We start from the raw sequence: 20938 nt of genomic DNA, 5'->3' as shown, positions 1-20938 counted from the left end.
TGTTTGAGTCTCTCAAACGCCAGTTCGGACTCATCTGTGTGAGAGATCCGTTCCGGTTTGTTCGAAGAGACCATTTCTTGCAATGGTAAAGCCAGTATAGAGAACCCTGGAATCCAGTTTCGACAGTACCCACACATTCCAAGGAAAGTGCGGATCTGTTGCTGTTATGATTCCAGCACTCTGGTCAGAGGAGATCTTATGGCAAGGACCGGAGCACTGGAACGGAATGCTGGGGAAGGGAGCAGGACAGGAAAATAGCCCCTGGCGCCCTAACTCTGTTGTCTCACCCGTGTTGTCAGAAATCCCCTGCGAGACTATGGTTTCTTGAGCCCTTGGCAGCCGCGTTTGAAGGGCGGATTATGTCTGCCCAACTTCGATGCCCCCCGGTCTTAATGAGAGACAAAGGGAAACCCGAGACAGGGTGATAACAAGAGGCCCTCTAACTAAACAACCAGGCCAGGGGCTAAGCAAACTCAAAACTATAATATGTGCGGAGAAACCGCCAAGGAAAAGGACAACCAAAATATCCACTTGTCCAATTCTCCTACCCGGCACCGCCGAGTACCAGAGAGGACTTGTGGAAGCGGAACCCTCCGCAAATGCTCCAAACACAAAATAGAAAAGGTAAAGCGGCTGAGCCGCAACACACGGCAGAGCCGCAACTCACGAACACCACTGGATATAAAACGGTGATCAGTCAGGACTCCAGGGACGAGATGGTAACTCCCGAGTACAGGACTTCTGAGGACTGGAATGACCGGATACAGCAGGACTGGAAACAGACTCTCAGCAAACAAAGGCAGCATGCAGGAAGCTATTACCGGCGTCTGTGAGAAGCCCTGGGAGTGTACTTAACAGGGAGTCCTCCAATCAGCTGTTTAGAGGCTGATTGGACTAAATGCCGTGCAGCTGCCTTGCTGCACGGCCAGAGAACAGGTGAACGCATTAAATCCTAAAACCCAGCAACGGGGAACGCGGTCCGCCAGTGGCGTCCCCGTTGCTAGGGTTCGTGCGGCTTCAGCGCGCCCGGCGTCTAGCGTTGCTAGGGAGCCGGCGGCTGTACGTGCACGGCGTCCTTAGTTGCTAGGCGCCGGGTCGCGCGGACAAGCGGACCCCGGCGCCTAACAGTTGCTGAGTTTGAGTCATGTCGCGAATCGCCTGTATTCTATCAGCGGTGAGGTGTCTAAGTCCTTGAGTTAAGCAGTGTCCCAAATATTTGACCCTGGTCTGGCACAACTGCAACTTATCCTTTGAAACCTTGTGTCCTGTATGGGAAAGATGAAACAGAAGCTGTTTCGTGTCTTTCAAGGACGATTCGAGTGAGTCAGAACACAACAATAAGTCATCGACATACTGTATTAGTACCGATCCACTCTCAGGTTGAAAGGATTGTAAACAGTCATGCAAGGCCTGGGAGAAAATACTCGGGCTGTCAATGAAACCTTGGGGGAGACGAGTCCAGGTGTACTGTACACCCCTGTATGTAAAGGCAAAAAGGTATTGGCTGTCAGGGTGAAGAGGGACAGAAAAGAAAGCAGAACAGAGGTCAATGACAGTGAAGAATTTTGCAGTAGAGGGAATTTGCATGAGGATGACAGCTGGATTGGGCACCACGGGGAATTGGCTCTCAACTATCTTGTTTATCCCCCTTAGATCCTGCACTAGCCTGTAACCCCTCCCCCCACTCTTTTTCACAGGGAAGATGGGACTATTGGCGGTGCTGGACGTCCTGACCTGGATGCCCTGCTGTAACAGCCGCTCTATGACAGGGTACACTCCTAACTCTACCTCTGGCTTCAGAGGATACTGAGGGATTTTTGGAGCTATCCTACCATCTTTTACTTGTACTGCTACTGGAGCTACATTCGCCATCAATCCAGTGTCCTGTCCATCTTTGGTCCAAAGGGAACTCGGTATTTGCGAGATCATTTCCTCTACCTTTGATGGACACTTGTCTATAACAGTAGAATGCGACATTAGCCTTTGAGGGGTGTCTAGTATATCTTGTACTTCTTGAGCATGGTTCTCAGGTATATCTAAAAAGACACCCTCAGGAGTACAGTATATGACACACCGCATTTTACACTAGATCTCTGCTGAGTAGATTAGTCGGAGCCGATGCAGCCAGCAGAAAAGAATGTTTGGTTTGCAAGGGCCCTATCGTAATCTCTGCAGGTCTACTCAAAGGGTATTGTTGCACCGTTCCTGTTACTCCCATTGCCGAAATCATTTTTCCCGTGGTCTTTACACCTGATGTGGAATTCAACACTGACCTGGCCGCCCCTGTATCTACAAGAAAAGGTAATGGTACACCAGCTACATCAACCGTGACCTCAGGTTCACTACCAAGGCTAGCAATCAACTTCACTGGCTGCAGACTACAGGTGTGGCCCAACCCCTATTGTGTAGTGGGACTATCCCGCAGCGCATTGGCAGCTACGATATGTGAGGGGGGGTAACTGAGAATTTTCGGAGATCTGCCAGTCTCTCCTTGGTGGGTACCTCCTTGTTTCCCCATGTATGTGGCTCGTAATTTCTCCTATGTGGTCCCTGATCCCAATTATGTGAATTGTAGTGTGGTTCGTATCCTGGTCTAGGGGGTCGGTATACATTATGTGTCCCTTTATTCCTACATTCCCTTGAGTAATGTCCTTCCTTCTGACAATTATAGCATACTACTACACGTGACTTACCATCAGGGGTCTGGGGTTTTGGCTGATGTGGTTTTATTGTAAGAGCCTGTATACTTACTGTCATCAGCTTATCCCCCTGAGACTCCCTGTGCTTACTGATGTTCCAGTCGTGCTCGATAGCGGACTCTCTCAATGCAGCCACCGAGATACCTCTCCAGTTAGGTAGAGAGGTTTAGTGCCTCCTTTAACCCGTCCATTAATACAGAAACAGCTACCTCCCTATGGTGTGCATTATCTTTAATGTCCTCGATCCCAGTGTATCTAGCTATTTCCTGCAGTGCTCGATGGAAATATTCGGATGCCATTTCACCTTCCTTTTGTCTTATGGAGAAGATTTTATTCCATTTGACAACAGTATGGAAATATACTCCTAATTGCAGATTGATTTGCCGTACATTCTCCTGATTGTATTCATCAGTGAGAGGTACCTCTGCGTCTAACTTACAATCTGTTATGAATTTCGTGGTGTCAATATTTGAGGGTAAACACACCTGTAGCACTGTTCGACAATCTTTATTTGTGGGCTCATGGGCGTTACCTAACTCTTTAACAAACTTCTGGCATCCGACTAGATCTTTTCTGGGATCGGGAAATTCTGACATAATTGACCTTAACTCTGCTCGGGACCAAGGACAATGCATGGCAATGTTCCTGATGGGAGTTACTCCCTGAGCGTCAGTCTTCCCATTGGGGACTGCGATCACCCTGACAGGATTTAATTCAATTACATCATTCTGGTTTGACTCTATAATGTGAGGAGCTATTGTTTCTGCATAGTGTATGGTGCCGTACTTACCTGTGGACACAACCTCACTTATCCCTCCGTTAGGGGGCCTTGCTACAACCCTTAGTGGTTGGGCCGTGCCCACCTGAGTATACCGTATGGTGGCTGCTAGAGAGAGTGCCGATATCGTGTTGGGCTCATCTTCCTGCTCACAATCCTGTGGAAAATTTAAAACGGGATACAGCTGGCAAGGGTTAGCGTTAGTACATTTATCAATCACTTTCCTATCCTGTACCAATGCACCATTGCTTGTAGCCACTTTCTCCCCATCAATATATGGTGATGGTGGTGCGGTCGCCATTGTTTTCCCGCTAGATTTGAAACCTCCTGCGCGAGCTAATTCCCTTTGCACATCCCCCTCTTGCTGCAATAGATTTAAGCAATCTGTATGTCTAATCCTTTGTTTTCTGGATTTTATCAGACATATCCTTATCCTTAAGTTCTGTAATACCTCTGGCTCAAAGCTGCCCACCCTAGGGAATGATACCCTATCTTTGTCAGTCATACGTACCCATTCAGACAAAAAGTCTTCAGCGTGTGGACCATATTTTCCACACATAATAAACCTCGCTGACCCATTGGGCTGCGGCTCTTCAACCTGAACCCTGGCTACCATACGTCCACCGCTTGTGCAATTGGATCCCATCGCGGACTTTTTCCTTTTACGCAATCCCCAATGCACGACACGAATAAACGGTGAAAGTTCTTAGATCGCTTTCACCCACTCCTTCTCCGCTGAGTACCACGACTCACTCCAATAGTGACCACCGCGTACCCAGTGAGGTCCCTAATCGGGTTCTATTTACTGGAAGTGTTAGGAGTGACTTACCTTTTCCAGCAAATATCCACCGCTGGAGATTTTCCTGAGAGAGACCAGCGAAAACTCACTATGCACTTATACACAAATCACGCTTGCGTATGCTCTACACGGCGCTAATGATACCGCGATTTTACGCAAAAGCTCATAAAAGGGGCATCAAGTTGCGCTACGTATCGCACCCACAAACATGCGGTCCAATCGCACAGCGTATAGGTACTTGTTACCCAGCTGCCGTACGACTACGAGTCGATGTACAAACTGCGACCCTCAGCCGGAGCGTAACAAAAAACCTTTTTACTTCAATACTACACAATGCACAATTCCCTATTACGCTCCTCTGCAAATCTCCTCACGATTTGCGTAATTCAATCTATAATAACGTGAGTCAGCCGCCTCACGCCGCCAAGCTTCCACTTACTTGGTGTACCAAATGACGGGATCCCGAATCCCACGGGGTTCAACCCACTCACTCCTGCTTTCACTCACTCAAATACGCTTTGTTTTTCTGTACAGAAAATTTCTACTCGTTCTGATCGGCAGCTTTTCCCCCAGAGGCAACACAGTTTAAACAAAAATTTCTACTAATCTGCTTTTGAAACCGGATAGTTATGTGCTATTGTAGCATGGCTACTGTCCCACCTTTTAATTGAACAAAACTATTGTGTAAATTGTACTTAGCGTCCGCACGCTTACGCACTTTGCGTAAACACGCAACCGTGTCTTTTACGCTGCGTGCGCGGTCCTGTACTTTGTCCGAGCCACATGTACAAAACCGCGCGTCCGCAATAAAACAAATCCCACAACCTCTATAAATGTGAGCAATGCTTACTATAATCACTCACAAACACAATCCCCGCTTGTTCTGTGTAACCCTTTACGACTGGGCCAGACCTGCGTGTTGTGCTTTATATTTACTTCCTCAAATACTTTTATTTCAAATTTAACTATATAGCAACAAATGTATCCAATTTCACACAGACCTAAACAAATCTAGCAATCTAAATCTTGCGGCAACAATGTGAGAGAGTATGCAAAGTATCGGTGCCGTTTGTGTACGCTTTTGGTGCCAAAAAAAAAAATTCACAGATTTTTAAATAGCTTTTTTTCCTGTTTTACGGGTTCTATCAGCACCTCTGCAGACCAGACAGAACAGACGCAATCTAACAGCACACAAATAGGGTTTTCAGAACATCCACCAACCAGGAAAAGGTTACGTAAGATAACTTTCCACCCTTTGCTGATAGATTAAGTCTGCTATGACCTGTTAGGCTGTGAGCATGTGAAAACCGGATCGAGCCCCCAATTGTAAACGTCGGTTTACATACAGGATTAAAAGCAACACTTTAAAAAGACATTCAATACACTTTAAATGGAGCCTCTGCGGCCGCTGTAATCAATCCTTAGCCTACGTACTTTTTACACCATTAGCGTACAGAGCCCCGTACCGTGTACGTACTTTGTGTACAAACGCCGCACTGGCCGTTCAAAGTACACGCAGTGCGTACACACCCAAAGATACTCCGTGAGCACTAGCAGCTACACGTGTGACTGAAATACACTTATAACCTTAGCAGGGAAAGGAGACACAACACCAGATTGTATTAAAAATGCCGGGTTCCGACACACCAACATATAATTACTGAAAGGGGGTTACAATAACAATACAATACAATAGAATAATGGCTACAGTCAATGGTACATACGTTTTTAGTTTCGCCTGCACTTCCCGGCCAGTCCTCAGTCATCAAGGGAGATGACCTTCAGAGTCTGTGTGTGACCGGGCATGCAGCTGGCCTTTTATACAATAGTCCAAAACCTAACACAATGGATACTGTAATCTCTTTGTCCATTGGACACAGGGATGGTCATTTACAGTACAGGAGAGGTCATAGGTCGGTTTGAATAGGTGGGCGATGTCTGTTCCAGGTGCACTTGCAGGTGGTCTCCTCTGGGTTCCCGCCGCATACCAAATGTACAGTAAATACAGTTAATATTTATATTCTGCTCCTGCCCATAACTATTCGTAGGAGCGTGCGATCTTCTGCAAACCAACACCGGAATATTTCCCTTAATATACCCTACAGCTGGATATCAAACACCACCTTATAACCTAGTTCTGTCCCCTCCTATCCTGTAAAGGTGAATCCCTTTGTTCTGATACCATTTAAACTAGTGTAACTTGCTGGTGTGATGCAGAGAGACTATGTGTACATTGTGCACTATTTGGATTAAATATGTAATGTGTTTTTATGGCTTTTGCATGCGATCACAAACTCTACCGTAATTACCCATACCACGCGCTAATACGCAGGACCGCGGGAGCGATCATACGCAAATTGCGTATATGTGCACGCACGGCAGAACAAGTACGCGCACGGAGGCCATCTGTGTGTAGTTTGTATGTGATGTGTGTACTGCAATATTTTTCGACTTCGACACTCCTGTCACTTCAGCCAGCATCCTCATGTGTCACTTCAGCTTCCCCCAATTCATGCCACTGCAGCAGCCCATTATGTGTCCTGTGTTTGCTGGTGGGTGTCTCATCTCTAGTATCTGGCTCCCTCAGGTCTAAGTCCCCGTAGTGCTGCTGCGTGTTTTTCTGCAGAGCAGTGGTTACCGGATCTGTTGTGGTCATGTGACTTTGTGTGTTAGGAGCCACATTTGAAGAAAGAAAGAGCCGCATGTGGCTCAAGAGCCACAGGTTGACCCCCGCTGCAGTAGAGCGACGTTGTCTAATGTTTCCCCTCCCGTACCGGGTGGTCTGCGGCCGCACGTACACACTGAGCGATATAACCGCACATATCAGTCCAGATTAAGCATGCATGCACTGCCGACAACGAGGGTTGTTAACGACCCAAGGTGCTGCGCATCGGCCGTCATCTCCGGCATACAAAGTTACCGCAAAAGTGAACGACGTCGCTCATGAAGGGAGAAAATTAGCAACTTTGTTCATTTTATCGTAAAGTGTGTATGCACCTTAAGGAAAGAAGCCAGAGAGATAAACCATTCTTGTAGGAGTTGTAGAAGGGTATTACTACATTAAAACTGATTCAAGATTAAAAAAAAAAAAAGCATGCATGCCTATGTTTACCTGTGAATATGCAGAGCAAACCTATTGTAATCATTCGCAGATATTTAAGTGCAAAAGAATTGTTTTGGATGGAGTCGAATGAGTTCATTAAAGAAACAAAATTGTACGGACTACAGGTGCATTGTTTGTTAGATTCTCTGGGGTCCCTGGTGGCTGGTCCACGACTCATCCTTTGTGCAGAGGAGTTCGGTATGAGTTACCAGCAGCCGGGATGCCGGCCGTCAATATATAGACAGCGGCATCCCGGCCGCCAGTATGCCGGCAGTGGGGTGACCGCAAAGACCCAAGTTGCTCTCGCCACAGGTTCTATTCCCACTCTATGGGTGTCGTGGACAGCCACGTGTGGGAATAGCCCCTGTGCGCTGGGATTCCAGCTGCCGGCATTGCCAGCTGTCGGGATTCCGGTGTCGGTATCCTTAGCGCCGGGATTCTGGCAACTGGTAAATTAAACATATACTGTGCAGAGAGGGACTCTGTACACCTGTTGCAATCCTCAGTGGCTCCAATGAACGGAGCATCCGTAGTAAGTACAGGTATGTTTCTTCTACTATATTATCTTGTTGAACTCCAACACACTGTTATTTGTTTTCTGTAGAGTTATCCTTTATCAGCTTCTATTTACAAATAAATTGGTGTACAGATTGCGCAAATTCTGTCCTAAATGATTACATAAAATAAAAGAGCGTTACTTCCCTTTTGTTTCTTTATGGGAAGGACAATAACTTCTCGGGTATCACCATATATTGAATTGTCTGAACTGTAAAAAATAATAACACAATAGTGCAGACATCCAATTCAAAAACACCAAAAGGTTTTTTATATATACACCACACTCACAATGTGTCAATGGGTTGAAGGCATATAATGAGACTTTAACTTGAAGGAAAATGTTTCTATTGAATTCTTCTGATATCCACCTGGGCTTTAGGCTCTGCCATCTGTCCTGGATCCTGTGTCTTCCCTGCTCACTGGGATAAACAGCTTGCCAGTACCATGAGTTTCCTGAGTGCTGAGTTCTCTGCCTTATTTGCATAGTTAATCTTAAAAGTCAGCTCCTAACTGTCATTTTTCAAACCCAGTCTGTGACATGGCAGTTAGGAGCTGATTGGCTGGTACTTTATCACCGTGCAATTTATCACTTTTCAAAGCTTAGTACATCTCCCCTTGGGCCTCGTATTGAAGTGGGAGTAAAGCCTTCTAGCAGGTGCTGTTATGCAGCTTGGCAAAACAATGTTAAACTGCAAAGGTAACAAATTGAAATGTGTTGGGAGATGGAGTGTTCTAGTTCTGCTTTAATTGCAAAAGCTAAAGCTGTGTATTATTTGAGGTTGGGATAGGGTGGTCGGCGGTCGGGATCCTGGCGGTCAGCATACCAAGACCGGGGTCCCAGCCACCAGAATGCCGACGGGGGGAAGTGCAACAAAGACCCTTGCAGGCTTGGTGGCTTGCTGCTCTCGCCACAGGTTCTATTCCCATTCTGTGGGTGTCGTGTTGTTTCTAACCCTAAATGAGGCCCTTTGAAAAACCTCCAGTCGAGTATGTATTGAGCCAAGAGCAAGGTAAAGGACCAATATATCCAAAACGAAAATGAACATGAATGTAAAATACATTTTATACTACATTCAGCTGCATTCTGCGGCAGCTCTGTTCAAAAAGTATTCCCTTACAGTCTTTTAAAGACAGTATATGCGGACTTCCGGTTCCGGCACCGCATGGAGTGACACGCTGCTTAGAAGCTCCGGTGCCCGCGGCCACTGACCTCTAACATATCGCCCATTTTGGGCGTCCATTGAGCGGTCACTCACACCGGCCCGCTCCCCGCACATCCGGCCCCCCTCTATGGACCGATTCCTAGCTCCTACGATGCAGGGAAAGCCTCCACGGGCCAAATCTGAAAGCCGCGGCTCGGCTTCCAAGATGGCCGCCGCAGCTTCTCTGGAGACCGGAGCTCGAACGGCGGGTACCTCAGCTCCTCCCTCGGCCCCTGTGCCCAGCGTCTCTCCATCCCTTGCTGGGTCCGCTGCCCTAGGCACGTTACTGCCCTCCTCTACCCCGGGGCATTCCTTGTCCTATGAGGACATTGTTAGAGCGGTGAAAGAGACCGTCCAGCCGTTATTTCAAGAACAAGCACAGCTGCATGCTGCTGCACTACAGCAAGCTGTCCTGGATATTAAAAGCCAGTATAAACAACTGTCCAAGCGTGTTTTACAAGTGGAACATACTGCTGGTGAAAATTTTCAGCAAATCGCTGAACTCTCCGACATCTCCGCTAAACTGCAGAAATCAGAAAACCTGGTATGGTCTAAGATCGACGATCTAGAAAATAGATCGCGCAGAAACAATCTCAGGCTCATTGGGCTCCCAGAGACGATTAAGGGCCAAGCTCTTTATCACTTCCTTCGACACACACTTCCTGATCTTCTTGGAATTCAAGATATTTGCTCGGATCTCGTGGTAGAACGTGCACACAGAACAGGCCCTGGTCGCTCCGCTGCATCCAACCGACCACGAGCTGTGCTATTTCGGTGTCTCAACTACCTCCATAAAGAGGCCCTGTGGTCTGCTTCCCGCCGTATAAGAGACCTTGTTTGGGAAGATGCCAAATTATTAATTTTCCAGGACTTCTCCCCGGAGCTTACCAGGCTACGAAAGGCGTTCTCCCCCACATGCTCAAAATTAGCCCAAGAGGGCCGAAAGTTTGCTCTACTCTACCCTGCACGCCTGAGGATTTTCGATGGCACGTCTTTTAAGGACTTCCACACCCCGGAGAATGCTGCCGCTTATCTTTCGGAGACCGAAGCCTCCGACCAAGTGCCGAAATAGCCGTCTTTTACAGACACTGCTCTGTAACTATCCTGCTTCATTGTTGCCTGGACTTAGTCACCCTCGACATACATTTATTTCTTATCCCCACCCCGTGGACTATAAGTTCCTCTGTTAGTCTTATTTGGACCTTCTCGCTAATCCCTCAGTGGTCTTCTGGGTGATGTATATATAATCTTAAAGTGACATAAGCTTCCTCTAAGCAATGTATACCTATATGCCTGTTTCTAGTTTTATATAGTTCTATATGCTTGGATGCCTGTTTTGCCCATCCATTTAGGGGTAGGCTGATGTCATCCTGACCGCTCACTCATATCCCCTATCCCTCTCCCCCCCCCCTCCCCCCTTCCACTCCCTATTTCTCCCTCCCCTATACCCCACTCCCCTTACCCTTCTCCCTCTCTCTCTCCCCCCCCCCCCCCCATCCCCTATGCTGCTCATTATAGTGGTCGCTGGCTAGGAGCACTGCCCTCCTTGCTGCCCTTGGTTATTACTTTAATTATAATACCGTGAAGTTGTTTACACGAATATTGTTGTGGGACCCCCCGGTGGGTCTAATATTTTCTTCTCATCTCTATGTCTCTACTATCCTTGTGTCTTCCCCCTCCCCTCCTTCCTCTTGTGTCTTTTCCCACCCTACACTGCTTATGGGTTTGTAAGATGTCTTCCTGTATGATTACTCACTACTCAAAGCCCCATGTCTTCTATTAAGGTGGGCACATGGAATGTTGGGGGTATCCACTCCCCTATCAAGAGGAAGAAGATTCTACTCTATTTAAATAGATTACATATGGATTTGGTGTTTATACAGGAGACGCACCTTCTCACCCCAGAGGCCCAAAAATTGGGTGTTCTGGGCTGGCAGGTACTCTTAGACGCTCCCTATTCTTCTAAGGCTAGGGGTGTATTGATCCTCGCTAAAAGTAGCTTGCATATTGAAGTCATTACTTCCCTGTGCGATCCTGCTGGTAGATTCCTAATACTTGAAATTTTACTTCATAATACCAAGTATGTTTTATGTTCTGTGTATGCTCCAAACTCTTATTCAAAAGGTTTTTTTAAGAGTCTCATAACAACACTGTGCCCGTTTATGCCATGTCCAATGATTGTGGGCGGAGACTTCAATATTGTGGCCTCCGCTTATATGGATTCGAACTCCTCCGCTCGTGCACGCTCCCCTCCTACCCTAGGTGTCACCTTTTTTGCACAACAACTGCATCTGACTGATGCTTGGAGATTTCTTCATCCCACTGACAGGGAGTACTCGTGTCTCTCGGCTGCTCACGGCACACTGTCCAGAATAGACTTCTTATTGCTCTCAGATTCCCTGATTCCCCAAAATGCTGAAGCACAGATGGAAACAATTTCTCTTTCTGATCACGCCCTAGTTTGGGTTTCCCTTACCACCTCATTAGACTATGGCTCCTTTAAATGCTGGCGTTTCCCCACTTCCTTTACCTCTTCCCTACAATTTCGGAACAGGTTGGAGGCATTTTGGGAGGAGTTCAGACTGGATAATGCAGCTATTGCTGAAACCGATCCCTTATTGTTCTGGCAGACCTCAAAGGCGGTTATACGCGGTAGGCTTGTGGAATATACCTCCACAAGAAAGAAACAATTTCTTTCTGAATTTAAAACCTCACAACGCTGCCTAACTGATGCCTACCAACACTTCAAACAGTCCCCGTCTCCTGCCTCAAAGAAGGTATATTTAGATTGCAAGTCTCAGTTTGGTGCTGTACTGGCATTAATGGGCGACCGCCATACATTTAGCAGAAATCACCGTTTTCATAGGTACGGCAATAAAACGGGCCGTCTCCTTTCAAATCTTCTGCGGGGTTCAGTGCCGTCCTCGGTGATCCAGACATTGAAACGAGACGATGGCTCGTTGGCTACCAGATCTGTGGACATGGCGCAGATCCTCTCAGAATTTTATACTGATATTTACTCCCCCCCTCCCCTCGATCAAGCAGCTAAAACTTCTTTCTGGGACTCTGTTTCCTTGCCTCAAATACCAACATCGGTGAAGGGGGATCTTTGCTTGCCGATTACTACCCAGGAGGTGGAAGCGGCAATTAAACATCTTAAGCCCATGAAGGCACCTGGACCCGATGGTTTCTCTGGGGAATTCTACAAAATGCTCATACTTAAATTGCTGGATCCTTTGACCCTGGTATTTAATAGCATTTTATCCTCCCATTCCCTCCCTCTGTACTTTAACGAAGCCCTGATACGTCTCCTTCCCAAACCGGGAAGGGATCCCCATCTCCCCGGTTCATACCGCCCCATCTCCTTGCTCAACGTCGACTATAAACTCTTTACGAAAATTATTGCAGATAGGTTAAAAGGATTACTCCCCTCCATTATCCATCCTGACCAAACTGGTTTCATCTCAGGCCGACACTCCACTAACAATATCCGTAAAGTTCTTGCCGCGGCCACCTGGTTACACTCCAGCGGAGACCCTGACCCTCAATACATCCTCTCCCTGGACGCGGAGAAAGCGTTTGATCTTGTCAGTTGGGATCACCTATACACGACGCTGGATAAGTTTGGGTTTCCGCTGGACCTGATCAACATGATACGTAATTTGTATTCCCCCTCCTCATCTCGCATCATGTGTAATGGCTACCTGTCGGCTCCTATTCCTCTTCACCGAGGCACAAGGCAGGGCTGCCCCCTTTCCCCACTATTATTTGCTATCGCCATAGAGCCCCTGGCTATTAAACTGCGGCATCTCCCAGAATACTCCGGAGTATTGGTTCATGGCCATGAGCTCCGTGTGAGTTTGTTTGCAGATGACATGCTCCTCTTTATTTCACGACCTGAGACCTCTGTCCCGTCGATCATGCTGGCTATTTCTGAGTTTGGTGCTTTTGCGGGATATCGTGTTAATGCCTCTAAGTCTGAACTCTTCCCACTCAACTCGATTGCCTGTCAGCGCCCCCCGGTGCCAGTTCTCACTCAATTTAAGAGAAACACCTTAGGCCTTAAATACTTGGGTATATATATCCCTGTGAATATCTTAGACCTATACTCAGTCAACTATACCGCTGTTTTTAACAAAGTTTCCCAATTGCTATCCACCTGGTCATCTCTTCCTGTGTCCCTACTAGGAAGAGTAGCTATTTTGAAGAGTATTGTATTCCCCAAGATCTCTTATCTACTCCAGATGATTCCTATCCAGCCCCCTACTAAAGACTTAAAAGAATGTGATAGAATGTTCTCCAAATTCCTGTGGAATCACAAGAGGTCTCGGATTTCTTTACCTAAACTTAAACTCCCCCGTGCCCAGGGTGGCTTGGCTGTACCAGACCTCTTGGCTTTCTTCCAGGCCGCGAACTTTAGGTATATCTCGGATTGGCTAAGGGGCACCTCCTCATATGTTAATTATGACATGGAACAGAGCCTTGTACACCCTTACGACTTAAGGGCTTTGCTACATACCCCGAAAGCTTTGCTCCCACCAATGGTACGCCCTAATATTCTTTTCTGGGACGCCTATCGTTCCTGGTGGGCCATTAACAAGGCCCTACAGCGCAACCCAGAATACTCTCCTTTCATCCCATTGTGCGGAAACCCCTGCTTCACTCCTCCCCTTGACAATACCAAATTCCTCACATGGAAATCTAGGGGCATAGCCCTCATTCGTGATGTGTTCGACCCGGGTGGCCATGTATTGTCATTCGCGGATCTAGCCGAGAGACACGGTGTGCCCTCATCTGATTTCTTCATGTTCCTACAAGTACGCCATTTTGTACAAACTCTCCCCATCCCTCCTGTGCACGAGCGGAGAAAGGATCCCTTGTCCGCCCTGCTGGTCACGTTACCTACCTTTTCATATAAGATATGCTGGTTATACCGGGACTTGTTGCCCGGCAAGCCGGAGGTATTCTGGCCCCCCATGTTGTCAAAATGGTCGAGTGAGTGGTCCTGGGACCCATCGGTGGAGTGCTTCCTCTCCCCCCTTCCTGCTATACTGAAAGCCCTGCATTCTGCCCAGCTTCAGGAAATCCACTTCAAATTTTTACATCGGGCATATATTGCCCCGGGACAACGCAAATATATGGTCTCTACAGACTCTGGTCGTTGCCCCAAATGCAAAGCACCAAATGCTCTCTTTATGCATAACTTTTGGCATTGTCCGAAAATTAAACGATTCTGGAATAAAGTAGTATGGTATATAAAATCCACCTTCCGGATCTCTCTCCCTATGGACCCAGCGGCACTCCTCGGCCTTAATACTACAACCTGGCGTTTACATCCATCCCAGACATACTGCATTCCGTTTTTATATGTACTATTGACCCTGGGGAAAAAGTTAATTCTGAATCATTGGATATATCGAACCTCCCCCTCCCTAGGTAACCTCAAGTCTTTACTTACTAATACACTATACTTTGAACGCCAATCAACTCTCCCAGACCTTGACCGCAACGCTTTGCGCTTTTATAAGAAATGGGGACTATACATTGACTCTCTTCTACCCCCACAACGAACTCATATACTGAAATTGTTTGATTCCCTTAGTTGGGATTCTTACCGCAGACTAGGTATCCCTATTGGTGATGATCCACCTTCGGCATCAGGGTGATGCTCGCTTTCGTACCTTGATACTGAGCGATTTGATCCCCACAGTCCCTAGGAATGTGCCTTATCATGTACGATGAATATTTGTTAGGCATCTGCAACCCCCCCCCCCCCCCCCTCCTCCCTCACACTTCTTATCCATGTCTTTGTTGTCTTTCTTTCTTCTTTCTTTTTCTCTATGATTGTCTAGTTGATTTTGGTTTGGCACATATGTGACAATGTGCAGTTTTTCTTCAATAATATATTATAGGCCTAAAATGCTGTTTATAATCATCACTGCTGATGCTTTGATATGGTCCTCTGCACTGCTCGCTCCTATACACACCACCAGGGGTAGTGGTGATGTTTGATACTATGCCACACCTTTGTTGCCTATTATGTAATCCATAAGTATAAGCATTTTACATGCACTTTGTACTGCATTGTTTCTCTGCCTTTTTCTCTCTTTATGTCTCTATGTGGAAAAACTAATAAACATATTTTCAAAAAAAAAAAAAAGACAGTATATGCTCAACCTCCATAGTTAGGACAAGTTTTAATTGACCCTGATACTGGTTTGAAATCTAAGAATAGTGTTTTGAGTTACGGTAACATTCTCGCCCCATCACTGTATGAATCAACCAATCTACAGCAAATTGAATTTCTGCAAAGGAAGTCTAACAATCATAGCCTCTATGTGTCTCTGTAGCTGAGGACACACAGCAGCTACAGGCAAGTCATAGGTGTACACATCTTAGCCACATATCCAGATGCAGCTGAGTGGGTAAAAATGGGCATCACATGTAGGATAAGTTCTGGGGGCGTGTTGTTGGCATGTAGGCAAATGTGTTCTAGTTGATGGTGTACCAAGATCCTTCTGATTCCTGACAAATCCATTGCACCAAGTATAGTAATCAAGGGCGGATTGGTCATATGGTTCCCAGGGAAGAGCCTCGGTGGGCCGATGTGCATGTGGGGCCTGTTGTGTTTGTTGACATGTGAGGGGTGGTGCTGCCGCCGTGGTTACACTGTACAGTATACCTCATGTGCTGCCCATGTGAGGCCATTTCCAGGACCACGTTCAGTTCCCAATCCGCCCCTGCCCGACTTTGAAAGAGAGTGCAATGGAATATGCTAGCACCATATAAATGTAAATAAATTAATTAATATATAGATACAGCCAAGAATTATAAAAATACCGGTGTCACTGAGCCTTTCAAACAGCAGTGGAAATTTGAAACAAATTATAATACCAAAAGCTATATTATACATTTGTTTATTTTCCCTGTGGGTCCAATTTGTTTTATTGTTTTCTGTGGGGGTCAATATGTTTGTTTGTTTTTCCCCAGCCAATATGTTTTCATTGGCACCTGTGTCTGAGTTGCATCGTGCATGCATGCACCGCAGTGGTGTTCGTACAGAGTTGCAGTACAGAGTCAGACACAAGCACCAAGAAGTGTATTAGAAATATGATGGGCATTCCTGTGTAGTTACAGGGGGTTGGCTAATCAGACGCAGATATAACGTACTATGGGTGTGTTGCTAAAAGTGGTTACGTATAGAGACATTAAATTGCTCACATTAGAGGCCATACTCAGACGGATAATCTGCACCTAGCATAGGGCTGGTGAAAGTTACAAAGGTGCGACCAATGGTGGCATCTAAAGACGCACAAAGCATGATTGCAGCACCTGTAGACACTGAAAGTGGACATCTCTATCCTTACATATTTGGATGCACGGATGTACACCAGGGAAGGGCACATTAGCGTCATTAGCATAAAGTCACAGACGCAACTGCAGCAATAGACATAAGGTAGGCTGCAACTGTGCCCAACTCAGAATCAGACCCTATAAGGAGGAATCCTGCTGCCTCAACAGACTCCACCCTCATAACAGACACCGCCCCATTAGGACTGCTTCCATAAATTTCCCGGATTGGATTTTCATCCCTATCAGCTCCTTATAGTAATGATAGCTAATTTCACCAGTATCTGCATAGGGATGATACAGCATCATAGATGCCGTCACCTTTGAATACGGACAGAGATTCGCATTCATTTCCGAGCATGCAATGTGGCTGCATTTGCTGCAGACTTGTCTGCAGCTCTGAGACAGTCATGTTAAAGAAGCACCCCATCCCATGTGTATGAGACGTGATGATTATATAGAAACTGTTTTTTGGGGGAGTTTTTATAATGAAGCGGCCATTGTTATATATTAATGGTAAACAGTGGTTTCTGGCACTGATATAGATTTTGCTGTGTTTTATTTCCATTGTTTGACAATGTGTGTGGCATGCTGCAATAACTAACTTTGAACTTTGGGACAGTTATTTGAGCCTTTAAATTATTACATACTGATTTCAGTTTGCATTTATGTCTTACTTATGCTTAATTCCCGCTACTTACTGTACATTGTACTTGGTGCTTATGTTTTCTTGGGGTCATGCCACATCTCTTTGGGTTGGGCCTGGTGCTTCAGAAGTATGAGCCTAGCCCTAATTGTCCTCCTCACCCCCAAATTCACTGCTAGATTGCCTTACTATTCATACCTACATACATTCCAAAAATGTCCCCCCGAAATTAGGACACTTAGGAAGTATGGTTTCTGGTTCCTCTTGTCTCATATGAGGCTAGTGAAAAATGATTTTACTGGCTAGTAGGACTGTTGTACCAGTCTTAAGCTGAAAACTTTACTCTTATAGCACCACCTCTAGGTTGTGAATGCGCTATATTGTTTCTTAAATTAATATTGGCAAGGCAAACAGTCCACTTTTAAGCTAACCTGCAAGTTATGTTTGCAAGAAGAGGATGCGTTCAGCTTCCCAGTTGTCAGGATGCCAGAGGTCATGTGATTGATGGGTCGGGGGAAGGGGGGGGGGGGGAAGGGTTAGCCACTGGGTGGGGGGATTAGTGTTAGGCACTAGGGCTACAGCCATCGGTTAGCTGTAGCGACACCCCCAAAGGGGTATCTATAGCCAACACCCCCCGAGGGTTAGGGTAGGGGACGGGGCAGGCATAGGAATAATTACCCCCTCCGATGTCTGGATCTACAGTGTTAGGATGACGTGTGGCCTCCGGCATCCCGACCGTCAGGATTTTGTATGTATTCCACAAGAAGAGCCTGTTTCACAGTGTAGCTGCATATTGTAATAGAGGGCCTAGTCACGGGATCCGGTCTGAAGATCGACACTGTCTAGGTTGACAATGTTTAGGTCAACCACTATAGGTTGACAGTCACTATGTCAACAGGGTTGGAAGGTCAACAGGGTTTCTAGGTCGACATGAGTTTTTTTTTTATTATTATTTTTTTGAACTTTGTCATACTTAACGATCCACGTGGGCATACGATTGGAATGGTAATCTGTGCCGAGCGAAGCGAGGCACCTTGCACGAAGCATGGCGAGCGAAGCGAGCCATGCAAGGGGACACGGTGCACTAATTTGGGTTCCCGGTCATTCTACGAAGAAAACGACACCAAAAAAAACAAAACACCTCATGTCGACCTTTTGACCTGTCGACCTAGCACATGTCGACCTAGAAACCCTGTCAACCTTCCAACCCTGTCGACCTAGTGACTGACGACCTATAGTGGTCGAAGTAAACATTGTCGACCTAGACACTGTCGATCTAATGATCCACACCCTTAGTCACTATCCAATGCTAATATATGTAGGTTTTTTTTTATTCTTCTTGAGTCTAAAATATACATTTTTAGTGACTTAATTTCAGTAAATGGCCAAGGGAAATGCTCTGCAGACAAACAATGTTGTAAATTGAAATGTACATGACTTATTTGCTTTTCCTTTTCTCTTTGCTAGAGCTCAAAAGTGCTAGCAAAAAAGGAACTCTCCTATGTGCCTGTAATTGGCTGGATGTGGTACTTCTTGGAGATGGTGTTCTGTAAACGAAAATGGGAAGAAGATCGGAAAACAGTTATGCAAGGCTTACAAAATCTTAGAGACTACCCTGAACATTTTTGGGTAAGTTAAATCAGAATACAATATTGATGTATGAATTTAGGTCTTTCCTTAGATGAAAACGCAAAAACCTCCTTTAAATAAGAAGTCTTTCATATGCTCATACCCTATAGTAAATGGCAAGCAATCCATTTACTATACAAAGGAATTAAAGAATTAGTGGTGTATTTACTAAGCCTTGGTCGGAGGTAAAGTGGACGGAGATAAAGCACCAGCCAATCAGCTTGTAACTGTCATTTTTCAAACTCAGCCTGTGACAGATTCAATGTGTGAATCAAAACGTCGACATCTGTGAAGCCACCATACTACCAATAAAAATCATTGAACCATTCGTGAAGAATTGTTGCTTGGAGAGTGCCCCTCCCTCGATGGAATTGGTTAATATATATGTGGACCCACTTTTCTAGTGGCTATCTGCTGGTGGGAGCCCCCCCCCCCCCGATGGTTTATATTTGATGAGAGTGCAGGATGTACGTGGATATATATATATATATTGTTAAGAAAGTGGAGAGCGCACTCATAAGTGTATAAAAATAACAACTTTACTTATAACATATGCTCACATACATTGAGGTTAAAATTCATCGGCAATAGTATTGCATTAGACTTAGCCACTCCGATATTCAAGTCCGCGGCTCGTCTCTGCACCGGCTCTGTTTCCGGAGGATGACGTCACAACGTCCACGTCAAGATTAGCCACGCCCAACGCGTTTCGTACTGAAGGTACTTCGTCAGGGGGTGTGGTTTACCCAGTTCATATCACCTATATATACCCAATCTGGGTGTCGATCTTCATTAAAGTGCAATTAGCCATAAACATAAACAATTTCAGGATATCATCATCTAAATAGTTAAAACATCGTAGAAATAACGTAAAATAAGTGGGAGCCATAAAATCACTATAAGTTATACACTCGTAACATTATATTCATTACTCTATTAAGATCTCTCTATTTTATTACAATTACAGATCCAGCTGATCCACATGATATGCTTAAAATTTAATTGTCGTCACCAGGATATTAACTCCAAGTTAATTAAACATGTATAGTATGGAATGAGTCACATCAGATACAAGGCCGAACACATTCACTCCTACACGCCGCCCCTTCATCGTCACCTGCCATATGTATGCACCAAGAGTTTGCCGGTCGGGACGTAGCCGCTGCCACCGGCAGTTCTGCAACACATACTGACAGGGTTATCGATTCAGGAACGGCACGATATCACATCCTTCATTCAGGCCGTGTGGTGTGAATGTGTTCAGCGTGTAGATCCAAAATGTTTCTCTCTTTGAGAGTAGATTCAATAAATCTCCTTTTCTTTCATCGAGTTGTACCCGTTCTATTGCTTTAAAAGAAAAGCCCTGAAGTTTTGACTCACAACAGCTAGCAAAATGTCGTGGTACGCTATGATTTTCCACCTTATTGGTGATATTTCGTGTATGTTCCAGTATTCTCAGTTTTAGAACCCGTTTAGTTTTACCCACATAGCGTTTCCCACATTTACATTCTAGTAAATATATAACATATGTACTTAAACAACTCATTTTCCCTTTAATTTTCCATGATTTTTCATTATTATAGTTATAGAATTGTTTATGATTTTTGTTAACATATTGGCACACTTTACACTTCGTGCAGGCATAAAAACCTTCAATGCCACCTGAATGTAGAGTGTTTTCTTTCTTCAAGTTACTTGGAGCCAATCTATTTTTTAATGAACATGATTTTCTAAATACCACTTGTGGATATTTTGGAATGACTTTATGTAGTATCGGATCTAAACATAAAATGTCCCAATGTTTCTGTAAAATATTTTTAATTGCTCCACCTTTGGTATTATACCTAGTAATAAACGGAACAGAGTAGTTGCCATTATCCAGTTCTTTTTGTTTGTATACCATTAATTCAGATCTGGATCTTTCCCTCGCTTTATTATAAGATTCTTCAATCACTCGCTTAGGGTATTGTTTATTTGTAAAGCGTTGTTTATAAATATCTGCCTGCTCATCAAATTTAGATAATTTTGAACAGTTACGCTTCAGTCTTACAAACTGTGAGTAGGGGATATTATTTACCCATTTTTTATAATGGCAACTCTGATAGTGCACATAACTATTACGATCTGTTTCTTTAATATGTGTATAGGTATTCACTTTTTCTCCCTCCCTCCAC

The 20938-nt window shown here is 45.3% G+C and overlaps 1 protein-coding gene across 2 annotated transcripts in view; it reads left to right on the top strand.

Annotated features, from left to right (window-relative positions):
* The window catches only part of AGPAT4 (1-acylglycerol-3-phosphate O-acyltransferase 4), a 287709-nt gene that overhangs the window by 187489 nt on the left and 79282 nt on the right, over positions 1 to 20938 (top strand). For both annotated transcript variants that reach the window (XM_063919737.1, XM_063919738.1), the window contains exon 4: positions 18603 to 18764. In XM_063919737.1, the coding sequence (XP_063775807.1) occupies positions 18603 to 18764 (162 nt within the window). The remainder of the gene's footprint in view (positions 1 to 18602; positions 18765 to 20938) is intronic.

This window comes from Pseudophryne corroboree, chromosome 4 (genome assembly GCF_028390025.1).
Source record: "Pseudophryne corroboree isolate aPseCor3 chromosome 4, aPseCor3.hap2, whole genome shotgun sequence".
NCBI classification, from domain to species: domain Eukaryota; kingdom Metazoa; phylum Chordata; class Amphibia; order Anura; family Myobatrachidae; genus Pseudophryne; species Pseudophryne corroboree.
The sequence above is the reverse complement of the archived record's forward strand: the minus strand, read 5'-3'. Positions and strand labels throughout refer to the sequence as shown.